This window comes from Hoplias malabaricus, chromosome X2 (genome assembly GCF_029633855.1).
Source record: "Hoplias malabaricus isolate fHopMal1 chromosome X2, fHopMal1.hap1, whole genome shotgun sequence".
NCBI lineage: Eukaryota > Metazoa > Chordata > Actinopteri > Characiformes > Erythrinidae > Hoplias > Hoplias malabaricus.
The window spans coordinates 7,786,445-7,807,577 of NC_089819.1; the positions used below are offsets into that span (position 1 = coordinate 7,786,445).

Genomic DNA, 21,133 nt, shown 5'->3' on the forward strand with positions numbered 1-21,133 from the left:
TCCAAAAGTCTTGGGGATCATCAAGATGCTTTCTGGCAAAATTGAGATAAGCCTTAATGTTGTTTTTGCTCAACAGTGGTTTTCGTCTTGGCACTCTGCCATGCAGGCAATTTTTGCCCTGTCTCTTTCTTATGGTGGAATCATGAGTGTTGACCTTAACTGAGGCAAGTGAGGCCTGCAGTTGTTGTGGGGTCTTTTGTGACCTCTTGGATGGGTCATTGCTGCGCACTTGGGGTAAGTTTGGTCGGCTGGCCACTGCTGGGAAAGTTCACCATTGTTACACGTTTTCACCATTTGTGGATAATGGCTCTCACTGTGGTTCGCTGGAGTTCCAAAACTTTAGAAATGGCTTTATAACCCTTTCCAGAGTGATAAATCTCAATTACTTTCTTTCTCATTTGCTCCTGAATTTCTTTGGATCTTGGCATGATGTCTACTTTGCTTTGTCAGGCAGGTCTTATTTAAGTGATTTCTTGATTGAGAACAAGTGTAGCAGTAATCAGGCCTGGGTGTGGCTAGAGAAATTGAACTCATGTTTGATAAACCACAGTTAACTTATGTTTTAACAGGGGGGCAAACACTTTTTCACACAGGGCCATGTAGTTTTGGATTTCTCCCATAATAATAAAAAACCTTCATTTAAAAACTGCATTTTGTGTTTACTTGTGTTGTCTTTGACCCATATTTAATTTTTTTAATGATCTGAAACTTTTAAGTGTGACAAACGTGCAATAAAATAAGTAATCATCAAACACTTTTTCACACCACTGTATATAATTGTACCTACCATACAATTGTATAACTAAAAAAGCATGGTACGGAATATAAAGGGTAACACTGATGGCCTTTTGTCACAGACTCGGCTTTAGGGGATTACATCTGTTTTGTTTTTTTCACACCACTGTATAAGAACACCACTGAAGGTAAAAGAGAAAGGAGATGGTACCTGTCTACTTCCTCCTTCATGTATGTGGTGTAGCTGCTGCCACCGTAGGAGAAGAGCAGGCCTCCATCACTCAGTCTGTGGACGTCAATCTCAATATCAGATCTGTTCATGATAATCACATAGGTGGTAGGGGACTGACGGGCCACCTACACACACACACACAGATTAACACACATACCTGCAATTAAAGTTTTTGATTACACAACTAAACTTTACAATATTCTACTAAAACATGCACTATGGTTATTGTAGTGCAACTTTACTTTCCATAACTTGAGATTTACACTGTATCTTTGATGAACAAAAAACTAACATGGAGATTCCACAGGCTTGAGTAAAGGGATTAGTTCATCTCCTGTTACCTGGAGAGAGTATTTGATTCCCTCATAAATCAGATCCACATCCACTGTGTTCACCAGACTGGCAGCAGGTAATACTTGACCCCTGAGGACCAAAAGACACCCAGATTACAGCTCTAATCTAGAAAAGACAGACCTAAAATCTGGTTTTACCCACAGTGGCCTCTGAGAGCCAGTATGGCTGTAGGTTTCATCTCCTACTAAAAATGAAAACACCAGATTCCAAAGCAGTGGGACTCAACCTCTAAACAATCGATAATGTGTGCTCCTGCTATAATTTGGAATAAACACTGCAGTCATGTTTAACCCTGTTAACCTTGGTTTCTTTCAGCAAAAATATATGTTTTGTGTCAGAAAAAAACAGAAATCATGAACATGATGGAGTGGGTCACTTATGTGATTGGCTACAGTGGAAAGTTTTCCTTGTAATGCCAAGAATAAACGAAAGCAAAATTTAGCCAGAGATGTTGAGTTGCTGATCAAATCTGGTGTAAATGTATAATCTGTATCAATTATTTTTCATTGTTAATATTAGCTTCAATATCTAGCTTTATTTAACAGCAATCACTGAACATTTAAACCAACACAGCTCTGGTCATGGACAGTTTTTAAGTATTATACACCAGCTTTAGATAGGTTTAAATGTCTGGAATTATATAGGTTTTAGTTTTTAAGTATTATACACCAGCTTTAGATAGGTTTAAATGTCTGGAATTATATAGGTTTTAGTTTTTAAGTATTATACACCAGCTTTAGATAGGTTTAAATGTCTGGAATTATATAGGTTTTAAGAACAATCAAGTTCTTCTGAATTTATGTTATTACTGAATTTATTATAAAGAAGCTCACCTTTCAAGTGAATGGAGAAAGTCTGACATGCTCTTTCTGAAATTAGCGTCAGCCACATGCAGCGCTCCACACACCACACCCAACATGGTGTCCGGCCTCTCTGCCTTAAACACAAACACACACGTCCAGATGAGCATTTATTGTGTTGTCAGAATAGGTTTACAAATGATCCACCAAACCAAGAGATGCCCTAGTATTGTTTATTTACTGTTACTGCAATCTAAGCCTTTGCACAACATTTTAGAGGATTCTAGGAGATCCCAAACAATTACAAGTTTCTACCGCAGTGTCACTATCAGGGTCCTCCCAGGGTCCTGTGAGTTTGGTGTGGGTTTCCTCTAGGTGCTCCAGTTTCCTCACACAGTTCAAAATCTCATGTTAGTAAGAGAATTGGAAAGCGAAAGTATCCATATAGTTTTGAGAGTGAGTGTGTGGTGCCCTGTGACTGACATTTAAAGTGATACAAATTTCTGTGGCTGTTTATCTTTAAGGTTCATGTGATGATGCTAAAGAGTATCACGGTACATTTCATGTTTTTAAACAAATATAAATCTGTTTGTGCACCCCAAAATACCTGATTTAATAGAATTCAGTACAAAGAGTCTCTAAAACAGTTGGGACATGTAGTGCAGCATAACTGGATTTTAGTTTTATTGTATTGTTCAGCCCTGTTCCAGAGCCTTGTGTAAGGTACTAATGGAACTCAGTGAGCCAATTCAGAAATGTTAACACTGTCTTGTATTTTATTTTCCTCTTTTTGTATCTGTACCTGTACTTTCTCAGCAATGAGGTGGTCCAGCCAGCCTGTGTCTATGTCATTATTTCTGAAACTCTCAGTCTCCAGCAGTTTAATGAGATACTCCACAGTAGTCCTGAAATCGCCTCGGATAGAAAGTTCCTTCATCGCCACCACCATGTTACTGCCCACAGAAAAACAAAACTCAATAAACACATTTATGGAATAAAACCAGTTCCTGTCACAAAAATGCTGATAAAAAATGTTTATTTAAAAAATATATAGTTAAAACTAAATATGTGTTGGAAATAAATGCAATTTTCTTAAACTGTTAAGTTCTCAGCAGTTAAAAAGTAGCTAGTTCTAATAAAACCAAATATAAATCAAGCAATTTAATTCACTGTCTAATTTACAAATCCGTACTGCATGTTGCTTTCAATATGTAAAGTGTATGTCATTACTGAAGACAATAAAATGAATCTGACAGGTTATATACACTGGTGTAAATGACGGCACTCACGAGATGGCCTCCTCTCGGTTCTCCCCCCAGGAGAAGCAGTGTCCAAACTGAGAATCAGCAAATTCGTGAAGACCCCCCGTAGCCCCCACACTGAAGTATCCCCAGACGTTCTTACTGCTTCGGAAATTTAGCTCCTGCACTGTACCGGAGCTGGGCTTGAAACCCTGAAGAAGAGACTGATGATTAATCAGTGGTCTCCAATTCTGATATTCATGGTTTTGCTATGGTACACTGAACCTTTACATCAACCATTATTTGTCTGTGTATTGGTTTTCTTTTTTTTCTATACTTCAAGAAAAATGGATATATTATCTGCTTAATTAATATAAATGGCAGTAGTTTTGAAAGGCATGTTAATATCATTATTCAGTGCTCAGTAATTTCAAAACCGAACATGCCAGAATGCATATTAATTACCATTGGTGCACTGTAAAATATGTTGCTGATTCAAACACACATTAAAACAAGTATCATCATCAAGCTAGCAGACAGTATTAAAGGAGGAAACAATCATTTTTAGCATCAACAATAAGAAGCATATACTATGCTATACCCCTTTTCCACAAGGTAACTCAGTTCTCTGGGATCTTAATAGAACCTCTGTGTCATCCTTTGGTCAAACTAACTCAAGGATCAAACACAACAGCACCGTCCCTGAAAGACTCCGTGGAACCGCTCCCCTACATGGGGTGGCCATGTTTAAACTAGTGCTAAAAAAAGGGAACTGACAGGTGCCACAGTATAATGGATATTTCGTAACATGAAAAACAATTCAAAGAAAATCACTGATTGCTCTTTTAGGTCCTAGCTTGAAAGATTATACATCCAACAAAGCTATGTGATTTAGCTCAGTGTAAAACGAAACAACAAAACACAATAAAATATGTCCCCCACCTCATCCGGGTTCTCGCTGGTGATTCGAGCTGCAATGACGTGTCCGTGAGGACACGGGGCACACTCTGGAGATTTAAAATTAATCACAGTGTCCCCCCATGGATCCGCTCCATACAGCACTCGAATATCCTTTATTCTGTGGAGAGGAATCCCCATCGCAATCTACACACAAAAATAAACAAGCCATGTATTTTTCTCCATTAACGTGAGATATCTTCAGTGCTATTTGTATCTTACATATTGTTTTATATCTTATTTATATGATCCATAATTAAATTAACAACTTTTCAAAGTCTGCAATACTTTTACACAGAGATACCTTTGTTCCTGGCATTATTCTTCTATTTTATGCTATAGTGTGTCATTTGTAATAAGCTCTATTACAGATAGACAGACAGACAGACAGACATGGGTCAGCTCCATGTAAACACATGCTACATTTGTGCAGCGTAGGATCATTATGTGGTTGTTTGGTTGGTGTGTGTGTGTGTGTGTGTGTGTGTGGGTGTGTGTAGTACCTGAAGCTGTGCAGCTGGCAAGTTGACGTCTGCAATCATTTCCGTGCAGGGATGTTCAACCTGCAGCCTGGGGTTCAGTTCCAGAAAATGAAAACTCCCGTCCTCTGAGAACAAATATTCCACTGTCCCAGCACTCACATAACCCACCATCTTAGCCATGCGTACTGCAAACTGACACACACACACACACACACACACACACACACACACACACACACACACACACATCCTTACTGAAGAATCTCTACATTGAGAAACCAGAGAAGCAATATACACTCAAAGCCATTATTAAAAGAGCAATCTATCATTTTAATACCAAAACATTTTTTCTATAAAGAAAACCTGTATGAAGTAGAAACCTGGGTAAGAAAATAGATTTAGGACAGAATCTCTGCTACATCCAGAAATGGCAACTAGATACCAATATTAATTATTATTATTACTAAAACTTGCTTATAACAAGTGTTATAAATGCCTATTCACTCATGTTTAGGAACATATAAAGGGTGTGCAGGTCAAAGCTACACACTAAAGAAGCTAAGTGTCCTTGCTCTAGATTTCACTTGTAAACATATTTAAAGAATCCCCAGCTCAAGAATCAATTCCCAGTGAACAGATGTTCAAATATAGTTCTTCCCAGAAAATTACAGAAGAAACAAACTCCTGATTAACAGCCTTCATTTCAGAATAAACATTGTATGAGAAGATGCTCAAAACTTTTAAAACATTTCATGTTTTATATATTCTCACCTGCTCCATCTGCTCAAAGGTGGCAGCAGAGACGATGGTGGGTGGAGCTTCTTCAATAATCTTCTGGTGTCTGCGCTGGATCGAGCAATCGCGTCCAAACAGAGAAATGGCGTTCCCATACTCGTCCGCCAGGATCTGTACCTCCTGATGACGAGCATGCTGAGCCAACTGCATGATGAAGATCGGAGAACCCGGAACCTCCACCTGGACCTGGAGGATCCAAAAATATAGTACAGTAAAAGCACTGTAGAACATTGGAGGTGTTGTAGTAGTTATAGTATTTCTGTGGTATTTCTATTAAAATGGATGGATGGATGTGTTTTGTGTGAGATCCAATAGAAATGCTCCAAAATTACTAGGGAATAAATTCAAAACCCTTCCAAAAGTTAACAATGGAATATTGTTCTATTGTAAAGTTACTATTTTGGAGATTCAAGGTTTGCACGCTTTCACATATTAAAAATAAACATATATTCAGCCTTTATCATGTGTCTGAACCTGTCTGAAGAAGCTCGGGAAATCTTCAGCACTGTCCACTTTCCTGATGCCCTTCCCACCTCCTCCCTCTGATGCCTTTATGACCACAGGGTAACCGATCTTCTCTGCCCCCTGCAGCCAAAAAAACACACAACTCAGTTAAAACAGTGTCTCTATAGCAACACACAACATAAACAACTATAAAATAAAACTTCAAATTTAATAGCTAATGATATATAAAGTAGACAAACTGGTGTGATATTATTAAAGTGACACTCCTTAGGTTTAGTGGATTCGTGAACTTTTGCATGATAATCGCACCTAAACATATAAAACATTTATTATATAATATTAAATGATATTAAATATAATATTTTGTTCCCCTCCACACTCAAGAGTATAACTACTTTCAATGTAAAAAATCTTAAGGACAGTCGCTTTAATTACATTTTTTTACTTAATAATTTATTATTTTTTTACTTTATAAAAGTATCAAACAGATATAAGGAAAATATCCACATTCGGCATCATGTATATCCACTGCAATTTTCAGAAGATGTAGGGTATTGATTAAATTCTAGTTACACTATATGTCCAAAAGTTTGCAGTTTTGAATCCACTGGCAGATAATTTCAATAAGCTTTGTTTTTTTAAAACAAATGGACTATAGTCTGTATTTGTAATGCTACAAAGTGTTCCTGCAGTCAGCGGAGCTGATGAAATGGACAGTAAGTAATGAAACGATTGGGTGGTCCTGCTGTTATGATTGATTTTTACACAACAATTTATTAGAACTAGATGAAATATTTATCCAAATATCCTGCTGTGTTAAGCTTTGTATATACCGCAAGGCCTTCGTCCACATCTCTGACACAGCCTTTAGTGTAAATGTCCAGCGGGACACTGATCACATGACCCAATGTCTGCTCCTCTTCTCCCCATTGCACTTTTAACCCTGTGGGGGAAATAAAATCCAAAATCAGAGATGTGGCTTCTATTGTTTCTCTACAATAAAAAGTAGAAATGACTTAAAGCACAGGCAGAAAAATATGCAATTAGGAAGGAAACCACACAAGATATTTAATCACTATTGAAACTAAACAAAAATAGTGTTTGAAAATGTGAGAATATTTTATAGGGTAGGGACCAATGGACATGGTTAAAAATTATACTGTAATAAAATCTCTTTTAACTTTTCTTACACTGAAAGATAAGAACGTAGGAAGATTCTTTCCTCTTAGAGATATAAGGTTTAGTTAGAGCAGTGTCAATGTGGAAAATTATTCATTGGAAAACATCTGATTAAAGGGAAATACCAATGAATGTGGGTTTGGTTTGGTAAGAAATCATCCATCATAGAGAATCTGATACAGTGGTAGTGAATGGAACCAGACATCTGACTCAAAAAGCTCATTACACAAAGGTAAAACTGTCCTGAAATGAAAGCTGAAACATAGTTCTCAAAATGTTTCTGTTTTTAAAATCAGTCCTCATAAAGAGGAACATGCATTGTGTTGTGAAGAAACTTACATAAATGAGATTTCAATTATTTTCCATAGTCCTCATCCTGATTCCATATGGAACTTCCATATGGACTGGTGAAGCCACTGGGTTAAGGGAACCTAAAATCCTATATTTGTGTGCTACACATGGACATGCCTGGCTCTATTCACCATCACATAAAAAATATAGTCCCTGCACTCCATTTCACCATTTCAACCATTTCACACCAAATCAAATCACTCTCCAATCACTGAATTCACTAGAACAAAGTCCTTTTTATTCATCTTTCCCAGCTGCAGTGAGAGTGCGTGTGCTGGTGTGGAGATGTGTGGGTGACTGTGAGATGTTACCAGATCCGGTCCAGGGTAAAGTTGGGATTCCTGCAGTTTGAGCTACAATAGAAGAAGCCACTTTATCTCCCAGTGCCCACATGGCTTTACTGGATGGACCTGCCACAGAGACACAACACTGAGTACAGAACGTTTCTATAACAGGACTCCCAAGTGGCTCAGCTATCTAAATGTTAACCTTATCAATGGGAATTTGTTATTTTGTTCCCTGGTGATGCAATAGCCGCCCGTATCAAGGAGTCCATGTCATCAAAACTGTTCTCTCTAACTCTGTTATCAGTTAGTATCCTCCTCCAAATGAGCTGAAATGTTTACTGATGTGTGAACAGCAAATAAAAGTCAAAGTGGGCATTTTCATAAATCTCTGACTTCACGACTGAGAGAGTCAAGGCTAATGGGTGGAACTGAAACAAACATACACAGCCAAAACTAGTTTACTCTATTTTCTTTCTTTTATTATCTCTGTTTCCATTAATACCATTCATTTTAGAAAGAAATGTTGGAGAAAAAGCTCTCCACAAACTGTTGGCCATATGGATTAACCACAGTTCATATGTAATCCCTAGTTTATCAGATCCATCAGTCATTAAAATCAGATGATTCTGTTGGAACTGAACAAATCCTGCTGCTGGATTTATGTTTATTTGTTGCAAGGAGCTTTTCTGTAGCAGCAACAAATTTACAGAATATACACTTCACCCTAATTACTGAGGTTTAGTCTTAATTTAAAGTGTGAATGATTAAATTAATGATGTAACAACTAAGTGTAGCCTGGAACCTAGAAACCACCTCTCATAATCAATTTAAATTAAGCTGGAGTGAGTTTTCAGATTCATACCTAAGAATGAAATTCCTGCTTTATTGAGCAGCTCTGGAAGTTTGGGGTTTTCTGAGGCATGACCCCAGCCGGCCCACACTGCCTAAAGGCATGACATCATCATTATATCATCATCATGATCATCAGAGAACATCCCATACATCAGTATAGATACATAAACACAACACACTACTACTGCTTAAGCTAAAGATTCATGCTGAAAAAAAAACCCAGTAAAAATGAAAATGAACAGACAAAAAGATAAAAAGGAAAAGTCTTCTAGAGTGTTCTATAAAAGTATATTTTGCATAGACATTGATAAATATCAGTATTTTATCAATACTTATCATCAATACTAGAAGAAAAACTTAATGTGAAAGCTTCAGTTGGCCCTTACGCTGCATGAAAATATCCTAATTAAAAATGATTTAGACTAAATAAATATTGTTCCATTATATTTCTATACAAAGTAAAGAATATTCTTCCTTCTCATGTAACATTACACATTTGGAGATTAGGTTTCATCCTAACAGCTGTAACACCTGTAACCAGACCTGATTCTCGGGAGTTGTGCCAGTCTTTCACATAATTACTTATTGGAGCTATATATCCTTATATAGAGAGAAAACAAATGTGTTCCTCAGTGTGAGAGCTGTACCTGCACTGGGATCCTTTTAGCAATGTCCACAATCATCTCCACATTGGCATAGTTATTATTGTTGGGTCCTCCAGGAACTGGCACATAGTGATCTGCCATTTTAATGTACTCTAAAATTACAAAAAAAAACATGCTTAATTCATTAATCCAGTTTCATAAAATCTGTCACACATATTAATACAAGTTGCATAATGAAAACTTTTATTATATTTTATTCTACTCCCACAATCACAGAAGAGTCATAATGTTATAGAAGTGAATGTTAAAACACTGTTGTTATGAAATTATTCGAATGATGAAAGTGCATGTAATATTTAACATGTATTTTCACCACAGTGATCATTCTAAATGTTAAAACAGAGGTGTCTACATGCATATAATTCATTCACTAAATGGACAAACACTTCAATAACCTGATAATGAGAAAACCGAGATTCTACATGTGTCATTTGGTAATCACATTTCTTTATAAATACAGGACTGGACAGGAACTAACCAAAAAACTCTATACATCATGTAACATCATGTAATCTTTCTATTAATGTCTAATATCTATGTTTTTATGAGCTTTTCTGACTCTAAATTTCATGAAACCATGTGATGGTTGTAGTGTTTACAGATTCCTGGGAAACTCTTCTTTATCTATTTCCACACATGCACAAATAAAAAAGAAATCTGAATATGTGTACACAGTTATGCAAAGCTGTATCATCTGATCTAATAAAACAGAAGTGTCTATACAACCCTACCTGCATTGGCCTTCAGGTCTTCAGGTGTAACCATGACAACAAAGCGAATGGTCCGTTCATTGCGAAACATTTCATACGACCATCGGCGGATTGAGCGCATGCACTTCACTGCAGCGATGCCATTATTCGCTATGAGCACCTGCAGAGTAACAGCATTAGCATTGACCTGGTTAAACGTAGCTCTTAGCTGTTCACGTTGCATGTTTTTAAATGTTGTAAAAGAGAGAATGGAAATTAATCTTGTCCTCAAACAGCGTGTGTTAAACTGATGTAACACAATGAGCTGTCAGTGTTCTCCTCCAAGTGTGTTGAGTTCTAATGCAATTGTGTTATTAAAGGTCTGACATGTTGGAGATTCATGAGTCGCAGAGAATGCTTCTGAATGTAAATATACATGGAAGTACTGGAAAATCAGCACAGCTGAATCAGCATCTTCAGACACAATTAATAAAAAGCACCTTCTCTATGACGTGTTTGCCTCCGAAACGTTTGACGAATTCGGCTGGAGACGCAACAGTGAAATCTCGAGGAACATCCATCCTTCTCTGTTCTCTGCCTTTTCTCATCAGGTGGGGACCGGACATGCTAGACCTGAAACTAATACACACAGACACACACACAAACACACAGGAAAACTCTTGTGACTGACACAGCCTGCAGTAGCAGGAGATAAATAACAGAGGCACATAATAGACTACGGTGGAAAAGCCAACTTTATCTCTCTCTCTCTCTGTTTCTGTAGGTAACTGATAATAACCATGCAGTTACACATTTGTTTACTGTGCTGATCTGTACTCATATATACTGCTGACTTTTACTTATCATCCTGACTATATCTCAATTTGTTTACAATGGCACAAGCAAAGGTTAAAGGAGCAATAATACATTTTTACCACTAACAACTATAAAACAATATCCATGAAACTAACTATTCATTCCACACTGGAGGAAACACCAAACTGCTTTATAGTCCCTGAACAATACACTTCATGCACTTTAATAGGTTTAGTACAGAGTCCCATGATCCATCCAGGCCACTGTGTGTCAGTGTAAAGGCTGTTTCATAAAGTGATGAAAAGTAAATGACTTTTTCACCACAAAAGCATCAACAAACAAGGACATTTTTATCAAGAGAGCACTTAATTGAGTCAAATATCTTATGCATTGGTTTGAATACTTTCTAAAACAGCAGCAAGTACATACCGGCTACAATTCCATCAGAGCACTGTATCACACTCAGCTGATCTGAGCTGACCCTTTTACTTTCTGACTGTTCTCTGTACTCTGCACCTCTGGTTAACTACAATTACAGGCTGATTCTCGCTGACCAATCAGGGCTCAGTATCTAATCATGGCAGACACAAACAGGAGGGGCTAAACCCTTCATCACAGTCTGAACTTTAACCCGTTCTGCACCGCTGACAGAAATAACAACAACCAAAACAGGCCCAGGAACAACAACTTCCTCATACAGTGGAAAATACTGTAATCAAATGAACTACAGCATGAGCTTGAACAATAAGTATGTAATAACTTCAGTTCCAAACTGACCAAAGGGAGGGAAAAAAAAGAAATAGAAAGAAAAAACCCAGCAGTGACAAATTAAACTCACATGTTTAGTATTGAGTTTTTTCAAAAGATCATTATTGTGGTGTGAAAGAAGTTGGTTGTGAAAGAAGCCATTACTGCTTTGAATATTTGGTTGAAATTTCAAAATACTTTTGAAAATGTCAGTTTTAAAAGGCATAGTTACAAATTTTCATTTAAAAGATTTCTAAAGGATATGCCGTAGTCAGACGGGAAAATTGGTCATACAAATATGTATTGCTTCTTAAAACTACAATATATAAAACAATACAAATACAGTGTAGAATATGAGCTGTTTAGGATGGCATGGTTGGGGAGATTAAATGACAGTTCTGTCCAGAGTTACAGGTTCAAGAGGCTTGTTAACCCTGTTGTTGAGGATAAAGGGACTGTTGTTTCCACTTGGAGAGATGAAAGAGTGTGTGTTTCTCCAGCTGGCTTTGACACAGGTTTTGAAACTCAAGCCAGTGACAGAGACAGAATTCAAACAACAAATTAAGCTCTGATAATATATTGTAAGGACAATAGTTGTGATGCTGAACTTTGAATGGTAATGCATTTAAAAAAGTTGAATACATGTTGATAAAGGTTCATTTAAAATATATACAAATACATATATTTTTTTAAATCAGGCATTTGTATTTATTTTTAAATGAGACAATCACCAGGAAGTGGTCACCCAAAATACAAAAAAAATAACCCAAAATACAACCAAAGCCCTCTCCAAACAGATTAAATTCTCCATCCTCAAAAAGAGAAGAAAAATCAAGTTTCGCTCTTGCTTCAGACCTCAACAAAACCACAGCTGTGACAGAGCCTGCACTGAGAAATAAATAGACACTAAATTAAGGGGCTGAGCAGCAAATCAAAGACCAGCCCAGACTACAGTCACTGGATGCATCCAGAAGGAATGAAAGCTATAAAAGTATGTCTGTATTTTAACTGCTCTAGTGCCACATTATGGAGGATTTTCAAGCTGCTAAATGTGAGTGAGTGAGGCTTCTGCTCTGTTCTTTCCTGCGGTGAAATAAAGAACCTGTAAAGAACTTCCAAGGTGTTCCAGAGTTCATCCTTTAAGAATGAAAGCTTTTCATAAATTGCATCCTGAATACCAGAGGTCAGTGCAAAGTTCCCAGACACTTTCCCCAAGAAATGCTGAGGAAAGAGGGGGGGTTGGGAGCTTTGTTATGCAACGGGTCTTCACTTCAGCTCGAGCCGGGCTTTGTCTTACAGCAGGAGCAAACACATTTAACCTTGTATTGGAGTGTATCTCAGTCAGAAGCACTGCGATAACCCCAGTCATTTCCCCTTTGGGTTGTGCACTACAAATAATGCTGTCATAAGCTTCTAACTAATTTTTGCAGAACTGTTTTTATTATTTAAGTTATTACTGACCTCCCAAAGTCCTGGAACCAGCTTAACATCTGTCGTCCATCATTGTCCATGATATAAACACTCAAATGAGCAAACTTTCTTTCCCTTTAACAATTACTCTTTCTCCCTCTTCCTTTCTTGCCCATTTGCTCCCTTTTTTCCCCTACCACTCTTCAAAAACACTTTTCTCTCCACCCCTTCCCTTTTCACTGCTTCCTTTTTTCTCCCTCTTCATTTCTTTCCTCTCTTGCACACCGAACTGCTCTACTCGCTTTCTCTTTTCTTCCTCCTCCCTCTTCCTTTCCCTCCCACTTCCTTTCTCACTCGTACACTTCTTCTCTACCTTCCTACTCTTTCTTCTTTTGTGCTGTTTTACATTCCCTCTCTCCACTATATCTCTTCCCTTGTCTTTCTCTCTCTCCTCCCCCTTCCCAACCCTGTCCAGTTTTGTCCCCTCTCCCTCTCCCTCCCTCTGTCAAGCAGAAGCATGTAGCTGAAGCACTTTCAGTATCTCAACTTCAGGAAATATAACACCACACACACACACACACACACACACACACACACACACACACATATATGCATGCATGCATTGTGGGGACATTACATTTTCTTATATTCATTTTGTGGAAGCTTATTCTAACCTTAAACATAATTACTTGTATATGCCTTAGCCTAATCTTAAAATACGTCTTCACCGTTACATCAAATAACTCATACTGTGGAGAACAGCCTCTGTTCCCCTCTATGGGTGCATTTAAACAAACTTTGGTCCCCACACCATCAGAGAAACCTGGTGCACACACGCACAGACACACACACACTCACAGTTCTACTTTCAGAACACTTTGTCCACATTGAGCTTCATACTCACCAACAGTACATAAGGGGAAAAAAACAAAAGGCATGTACTTTAACTGTTACTGCAAAATACTGACAGCTGTTCTTTTGTTATGAACAGTTATGAACTGAACACCTTTAGATTAACACAAGTTTGGTGTGTGAGTTTTGCACACACACACACACACACGATGAATTGTTTATTTGTGCATTGTTTATGTTCTAATGCACTGATCAGGAAGAGGCACATGGTTATAGATATTTCAATTTGATATATTGGCCATGTATAAACATATAATGCTGATAAATTCTTTTGAAGCACTGGACAGATGTTTACATAGGACTGTTGTGTCAAATCTCTATACTGCCCATATTTAAAACATCTGTCTAATGCCAGTAAATCCACATCTCCTTGCTTGTCTCACCGCTGGATTCAAAGAGATTAATTTCCATTTCTGAAAGTGTCCCCCACTCTAGAGAAATTAGTCTTTTGGTGTGTCCTCTTCTGGATAACTGTCCTTTAACAGTGGCACTCAACAGCTGAGTCAAGTAAGTGACTCACGATCCAGACCTCAATAAAGCAACTGTGGAAGGACTGACCCAGGATCAGATGTCTGTCTGTTTACAACATTAGAATAGATTCTTTCCACAGGTCAAACTCAAGGTAAACACATAAAACCAATAAACCTCCGCTCAGTATCGCTCTATATTTAGCGTCTCCTGAGAACAAACAATCAAAAGGAATTGGGGACACAGTGTGTGTGCCAGAGTTCTGACTTTCTTTGTGAGCGTATGCATGTGTGTGTGTGTGTGTGTGTGTGTGTGTGTGTGTGTGATTTACAGCAAAACAATTTAAGTGACAGCATCTGCAATTTAATCTATATAACTAATAGTTCTCATTATGATATTATGAATAGGAATATCATACAATTACTTCAAAAAGCCTTAATTGTTAAGTGTTTAATGTAGAGAGAAATGGCTTTTTAATGAGCATTTATTGAAATAAAAAAATACTATTATTATCCGTGTAGCTTCTAGAATTTTATACAAAAAAAAGACACTATCTGAAAATAAACTCACTTATAATTAATAGACTTTTCATATTCATATGAGTCTCATAATGAGAAATATTGGATATACTGAGTACATTTAAGATGATGTTTCTTGCTAAGATATTACTTTTGCATTTCATTTGTGCAACTGCAGGTGTGTGTGTTAGTGTGTGTCAATGTCAGAAAGAAGTTTCCTTTAATAGCACGACACTTGGCCTGTGCTAAGAGCACAAACCAGAGCACATGGAGAAAGGTCATGTGGCCAGGAGCCAGTCTTAGAGTAAACATAACAGCTTTCAGAGCCAAAATCATTTAGTCCAGCAGCACCCTCTACTGAGGAGAAACAAGTATTTATTACCAAAGAAGGAATCTCATTTTAAGTCCATGAATGAACCAATTAATGCTCCACAGAGCAGATCCCTCATGTGGGAGTGGCCATGTGTGAAACAGGTTTAGTACAGAGATTTTGATTAATTCAGGACTATATACAACATGAAGAAGAAGCTATACAAGGCTGACCCCAAGTGGAGGACATGCCATTGATCATGAAATGCTTCATCCCAATGACTACAATAACAGTTTGATTCCTCTCATATGAGCTGCATCTTAAAGACATGCAAAAATATTAAATAATCATTTTGAAGGATGTTTTTTGGTAGTAAAAATGACTGATTACTCCTTTAAAATACCTTTCCTGAGAGTTGTGAGTGGAGTGTACCTCAGGCTGATGGAGGGCTGAGTCTCTTGTGAAGCTGATGCTGAAGCTGAAGCTACTGATTTGGAAGGCTCTGGTGGAGAGTTTTGAAGTTTGATATTTTTGCTCAAAGCTGGAGGTTCATCGTCAGATGAATTATCTTCGGATGCACCCAAGATAAACTTCAGCTTCTCTCTGGTTTCTTCAGATGAACTGAACTTGGGCCTGGACACAGGGGATGGACATATCTATAATAAACCTATATTTGTTAAAATGCACCTTTGAATAAAATTTGCCTCAAAGGTGCAGAAATATCCAAACTTTTCCTCATGACCATATATTTCTGCCCTCTGGTGCAACTGTACCTGGACGTTCCTGCAGTGGATTTAGAGGGGCATGATGTATCTAGAGCTGTGGTTTCCCTGGTGTTCAAGTGGCCAACTGAAGGACAGTTAACGCGGGTGTTTTTATCCAGTGGGGGTTTCTCCATGTTTCCTGACGAAATTAGGGAAGATCCACAGTCCATCAGCACAGACTAATCCTCCCTATAATCAAGGAGGAATAAATATTGATTTAATTTGTTAGTCTGTCATTATAGGCAAGTAGGTATAACACAGACACACCCCTCTGCCTACAAGAAATATGAAACATTAGCTTGAAATTTGTTCAACTGATTATTTTGGGGGGCGGCACTGTGGCGCAGCAGGTAGTGTCGCAGTCACACAGCTCCAGGGGCCTGGAGGTTGTGGGTTTGATTCCCGCTCCGGGTGACTGTCTGTGAGGAGTTGGTGTGTTCTCCCCGTGTCCGCGTGGGTTTCCTCCGGGTGCTCCGGTTTCCTCCAACAGTCCAAAAGCACACGTTGGTAGGTGGATTGGCGACTCGAAAGTGTGAGTGAATGTGTGTGTGTGTCTGTGTTGCCCTGTGAAGGACTGGTGCCCCCTCCAGGGTGTATTCCCGCCTTGCACCCAATGATTCCAGGTAGGCTCTGGACCCACCACGACCCTGAATTGGATAATGGTTACAGATAATGAATGATTATTTTGGCATTTTTTTAAAATGCCATGCAAATAAAAATGTTCTTTACTTAATAATAACACACATTTTATTTTATTGTAAAGCTTCCAAAATAGTTCACAATAAAAAGATAATGTCTAAGAAAATCATTATAAAAATATGTCAATTATTTTATATAGTAAAAAAATCCTAGCTGCCCTTTGCACTGATATATGCAACAGGACCTAAAATACTTAAAAATCATTTAACAGCCTGTATACAGAAATAAAATAAAAAAAATTCAAACATATCTACTAGTGTATGTTTTATTTAATATAAAAAACTGAGAAATAAGTATTGCCACAGACTGAAATATTGGGATATCCATTTGTGGAGTATATTGTGATATAATGTACATCACAATATCTATTATATATTACATATATCACAAAATATATAGTGTTTTGTGATGGAGCTTGATGTTGCCCCATACCTCTGACTGGCCTGCAGTGCTGTAAACACTGGATATTCTTGCATCAGTCTACAGTGTTCAGAGGAATCCAAACATCCATATACTCCAGCCTCCTGGAAAATAAAATACAAACAAATACTGTCCATTATTATATTTTTATCTAACACAAATTAACAACTTATAAAGAAAAAATAGCATTTTCAGATTACAATATTAAAACTGGCCTATTAAGGCATTGTATCACTGAAGGAACAGCTGATAAACATGACTACACTGAGAACAATGAAAAAATCCCCTTGCTGTGATGTCAGTAATCACAATTTTCACATTTTTCAAAATTTGCAAGTGCTTCTGTTTTGGGCCAAATGTGTTTCAGTGGGTATTTAGCAGTTATTCTTTTTTCTCTAAGAGGAACACAGAAAAAAAAGGTTTACAAATGTAAATAGCAGAAAAGCCACAGTGGAAATAAAGAATAAAAATAAACATGATTCATTAAGTAAAGAGTAAGTAAAGTGTATCCCCAAACTTTGTCTAACATTTTAGCTAAAGTGAATCCAGGCTGTGTTCAGTTGCAGTGCTGAAATAAATGGACTTACCCACAGATTGCGTGTAATATCCCTTAGACTTCACTAAGCCATATGGACTTAAAAAGTTAGAACTGTGCCTGGGAGCTTATCTGACCCAAAAAAGTGTAAAATACGCTTTCAAAACAAGTCAGTGTCTGTTGGACGTCCTTGTTGTAGTACCAGCAAACTCTAGACCTATAAGTATGACCTCGCCGTGTTTATTTACAGCACCCCCCCCCCCCCAAACCCATCCCCCCTTCCCCTCATCACCTTACAGGAGCAATCATCAGCCTATAGTAAATAATATTTATGACAATGGCTATTTATTATTTTTATGCATTGTTTTATAAAGTTCAACTCACAACTAATCTGAAATCAAATTTCTTTGTAGTCCCTGAACGAACCAGGGCATGCTTCACAGAGCAGGTCCATACAGATTTAGCTCCTTTATACCAGGCTTTAACATACATTTTGTATCTGGATGTATTTAAATAAAATAGGGCCAATATTCTGAGAACAAAAAAGGAGAATCCATAACCAAAAAAATTGTTAATACTTCTGAAGTTAACCCCCCTTTTCTAGCTGTTGTCTAAGCCTAATTTAAGTCGTTTGAAAATGGCAAACAAGAATCAAATCAAATCAAATCAAATGTATTTGTATAGCGCCTTTTACAACTGACGTTGTCACAAAGCAGCTTCACAGTTTCAAAACAGAACATTTAAATCAAAGCCCAATGCAAGCAAGCCGAAGGCGACAGTGGCCAGGAAAAACTCCCTCGAGGCTGGAGGAAGAAACTAGTGATGTGTCGGTCACGAACGAACCGGTTCAAAGAGCCGGCTCTTGTAAGTGAACGATGAGAGCCGGTTCCCGTCTAAGACCGAGCCATTTTTTTCTAAGGCTTGTCATTCAACCAATCAGAGAACAACAAACAAAGCTGAGACACTTGGTTTTCCCGAATGCCAATCTGCCTTCCAAAAAATAGTTGAAGAAATCAGTTACAGTTGACAGTTGTGGTTGTTTTAATCACTACCGTTGAATGCTGCTGTTTTGCACTTTGCAGAGTATTTGTTTATTTTATTACCCAGAAATGGATGATTATTTAATTTAATAAGCAATTTTTTTATTTATATTTAATAAGCTAAGGTAATATCTACCTTTTGGGTTCCATTGGCTATATTTCAGAGTTTACAAGTGATTTTTTATTAAGGTGTTTAAATAAAAATCCAGTTATTTATACAATTGAATGTGTGAGTGCAATCAGTGAGTTATTACAAGACAGCCATAAAAACAATTGGCCATTGCAACACTATTTATTATTTTTAATATTGAACAATAATATTTTGTCCATATAGTCATGTAAAATGTTGGCAACGTTGTTCTTTACCAGTGGAAATAAGTGGTAAAACAAAGAGCCATTTAGGAGCCGAAAGAGCCGTCTCTTTATGAAGAGCCGAGCCAAAAGAGCCGGCTCCCCAAAAAGAGCCGAAATTCCCATCACTAGAAGAAACCTTGGGAGGAACCAAGACTCACAAAGGGGACCCATCCTCCTCTGATCAAACTATAGATTGAGAGTGCAGCAGAGAATAAGAGCATGTGAATATTTTCTTTAGTGTAGTGAGGGATCTGACTGTAACAGACTGGGAGGAGGGAAACCAGAAGGAGCTCAGGCAAAGACATCCTTTCGTTCCAAGCAAGAGAAATTGTGAGCACATCATCCAGGTTTACCCTGATTCTCCATGTCCATGAGTTCCTGAAACGACAACCTTAAACTAGACAGACGTTAGTTGCCTGAAAAGAAGAATTTATTCATCACTGCTTTTCTTATGTGTTTCCTAAAAAAAACTGCAGGTTTTTTTTATATTACAATATAAGTTTTTTTTACAATTTCAATAGTCATTAATAGTCACACTCTGCAATATGGAAATATTCTGTTTACAATATTGTTTTTTTAAAACTTGGTTTTAATAACAGTCCCTTACTAAATTTAATTTTGTGGATTCTTATTTTGGTTCTCTACACGATGGCCCTGGGTTTCAGGTTACACTTGTCAGTAAAACGCTTTCCCAGACTGAAAAGAAGATGCGATTTTACTTTCCCGCGAAAGAAACACCACAACGCATACATCATTTCCGTTAGATTTCCTGTAGCGGACTGTAAACATGTCTCATAAACTACTTTCAGTGCATTATATTCTCAAACCTGAGAGATAAACGCGTATCTGCAGTGGCGGAGCTCATATTTATCGTTCGCACATTAAATCAGTGAGTTTCTTAATCTGTTTTGAGGAGGTTCTACAAAAACAGTATTTAAAATTAAAAGAAGACAAACAAACCTGAGACCAGTAGCAGCTTTGTTCGCTCTGGAGGGACTAAAAACGACGATTCTCCAGCCAAGACAGCAGACAGGACAGAACGATGACGACTCCGTGCCAATCTGTCGTTCTCTTATTTATAACTTTTTAATCAATTTGTAACGGTCACTGTTACCACTGTGTTCACGAGGTGTACTCGTGAGTAATATGACGGTCACCGTTTATACACTGTTGGAACTTTTTACTCGTCTGTAAGTGGCATTGTCATTAATTAATCCATTTTATTTTATTTTGCCTGTCGTTCAGTGTAGTTTAAAAATCTTTTGGATACAATTTGTATCTTTTACACACCTGCGAGTGTCTCTGTGCCTCTTTGCACCAGTTTTCAGATTCTTGTTTAGATCCTCTTTCATCTGTCAGTGACCAAACCTTCATTTTAACAGTTCTTACCTGACTGAGAGTCTTGGATCTTGGTTCCATCCGTTTCCCTCTGTCTCTGAGTGCGTGAACATGTGCAAATGTTTGTTAATATATAAGTGTTAGTGCATGTGTCTTTAACTGTTTCTTTTTAACAGTCCTCTGTGAGAGTCTGTGAGCTTGTTTCCATTTGTTTTCACGTGTGTGTGTGTGTGTATATATGTGTGTATTTGGGTGAAGGGTCAGCTTCAGATTCTCTTACAAACAACTTCAGCTAAATGTGGCGAAGAAACCAAAGGTCGGAAATGCTTCAGTTCGTTCATTGGCTGCAACGACGGGGACACCGCTGTGGGTCTGTAGTTCGTATTTCTCGGTTTAAACCATGGTCACTTCGAAATTCTTTGAATTCTGGCGGTATATTCGCCAACGTCAAATGTTAACTTTCCTTTCCACCTTAAACAATGCAGCGGTGCTGACTGAACTGAGCACGGCCGACTTTAGTTCGCAGATAGGGACTGAGCTAATACTCTACGCGTAAAGACCGACCAGTTTTAAAGGAAAAGTAACCACATTTAAGCGGTTTATAAAATGATCGTTTCTAATAAATACTCAAATCCAACAGATATCAGTAAATATGAAGTGATGTTGCTGTATAAGTTTTGAGTAAATGGCATCCAAAATCCCCAATTGTCCATTATTT

At 37.7% G+C, this 21,133-nt stretch overlaps 1 protein-coding gene across 4 annotated transcripts in view; it reads right to left on the reverse strand.

The window, feature by feature from the left end:
• The window catches only part of LOC136676299 (acetyl-CoA carboxylase 2-like), a 47,359-nt gene extending 26,818 nt beyond the window's left edge, over positions 1-20,541 (reverse strand). For 3 of the 4 annotated variants that reach the window (XM_066653189.1, XM_066653188.1, XM_066653186.1), the window contains exons 1-19: positions 20,467-20,541; positions 17,161-17,252; positions 16,039-16,218; positions 15,698-15,898; positions 10,585-10,723; positions 10,127-10,265; positions 9,378-9,487; positions 8,741-8,822; positions 7,903-8,001; positions 6,895-7,004; positions 6,071-6,181; positions 5,573-5,782; positions 4,823-4,993; positions 4,305-4,466; positions 3,411-3,574; positions 2,924-3,074; positions 2,155-2,258; positions 1,309-1,390; positions 947-1,092 (exon numbers count right to left, since the gene is read on the reverse strand). In XM_066653189.1, coding sequence (XP_066509286.1) covers positions 947-1,092; positions 1,309-1,390; positions 2,155-2,258; positions 2,924-3,074; positions 3,411-3,574; positions 4,305-4,466; positions 4,823-4,993; positions 5,573-5,782; positions 6,071-6,181; positions 6,895-7,004; positions 7,903-8,001; positions 8,741-8,822; positions 9,378-9,487; positions 10,127-10,265; positions 10,585-10,723; positions 15,698-15,898; positions 16,039-16,199 — 2,342 coding nt within the window. In that variant the 5' untranslated portion in view covers positions 16,200-16,218; positions 17,161-17,252; positions 20,467-20,541. Of the gene's footprint in view, positions 1-946; positions 1,093-1,308; positions 1,391-2,154; positions 2,259-2,923; positions 3,075-3,410; positions 3,575-4,304; positions 4,467-4,822; positions 4,994-5,572; positions 5,783-6,070; positions 6,182-6,894; positions 7,005-7,902; positions 8,002-8,740; positions 8,823-9,377; positions 9,488-10,126; positions 10,266-10,584; positions 10,724-15,697; positions 15,899-16,038; positions 16,219-17,160; positions 17,253-20,037; positions 20,111-20,466 lie in introns of those variants that run through there. The other variant, XM_066653187.1, reaches the window with a different exon arrangement.
• Positions 20,542-21,133: the final 592 nt, after the last annotated feature.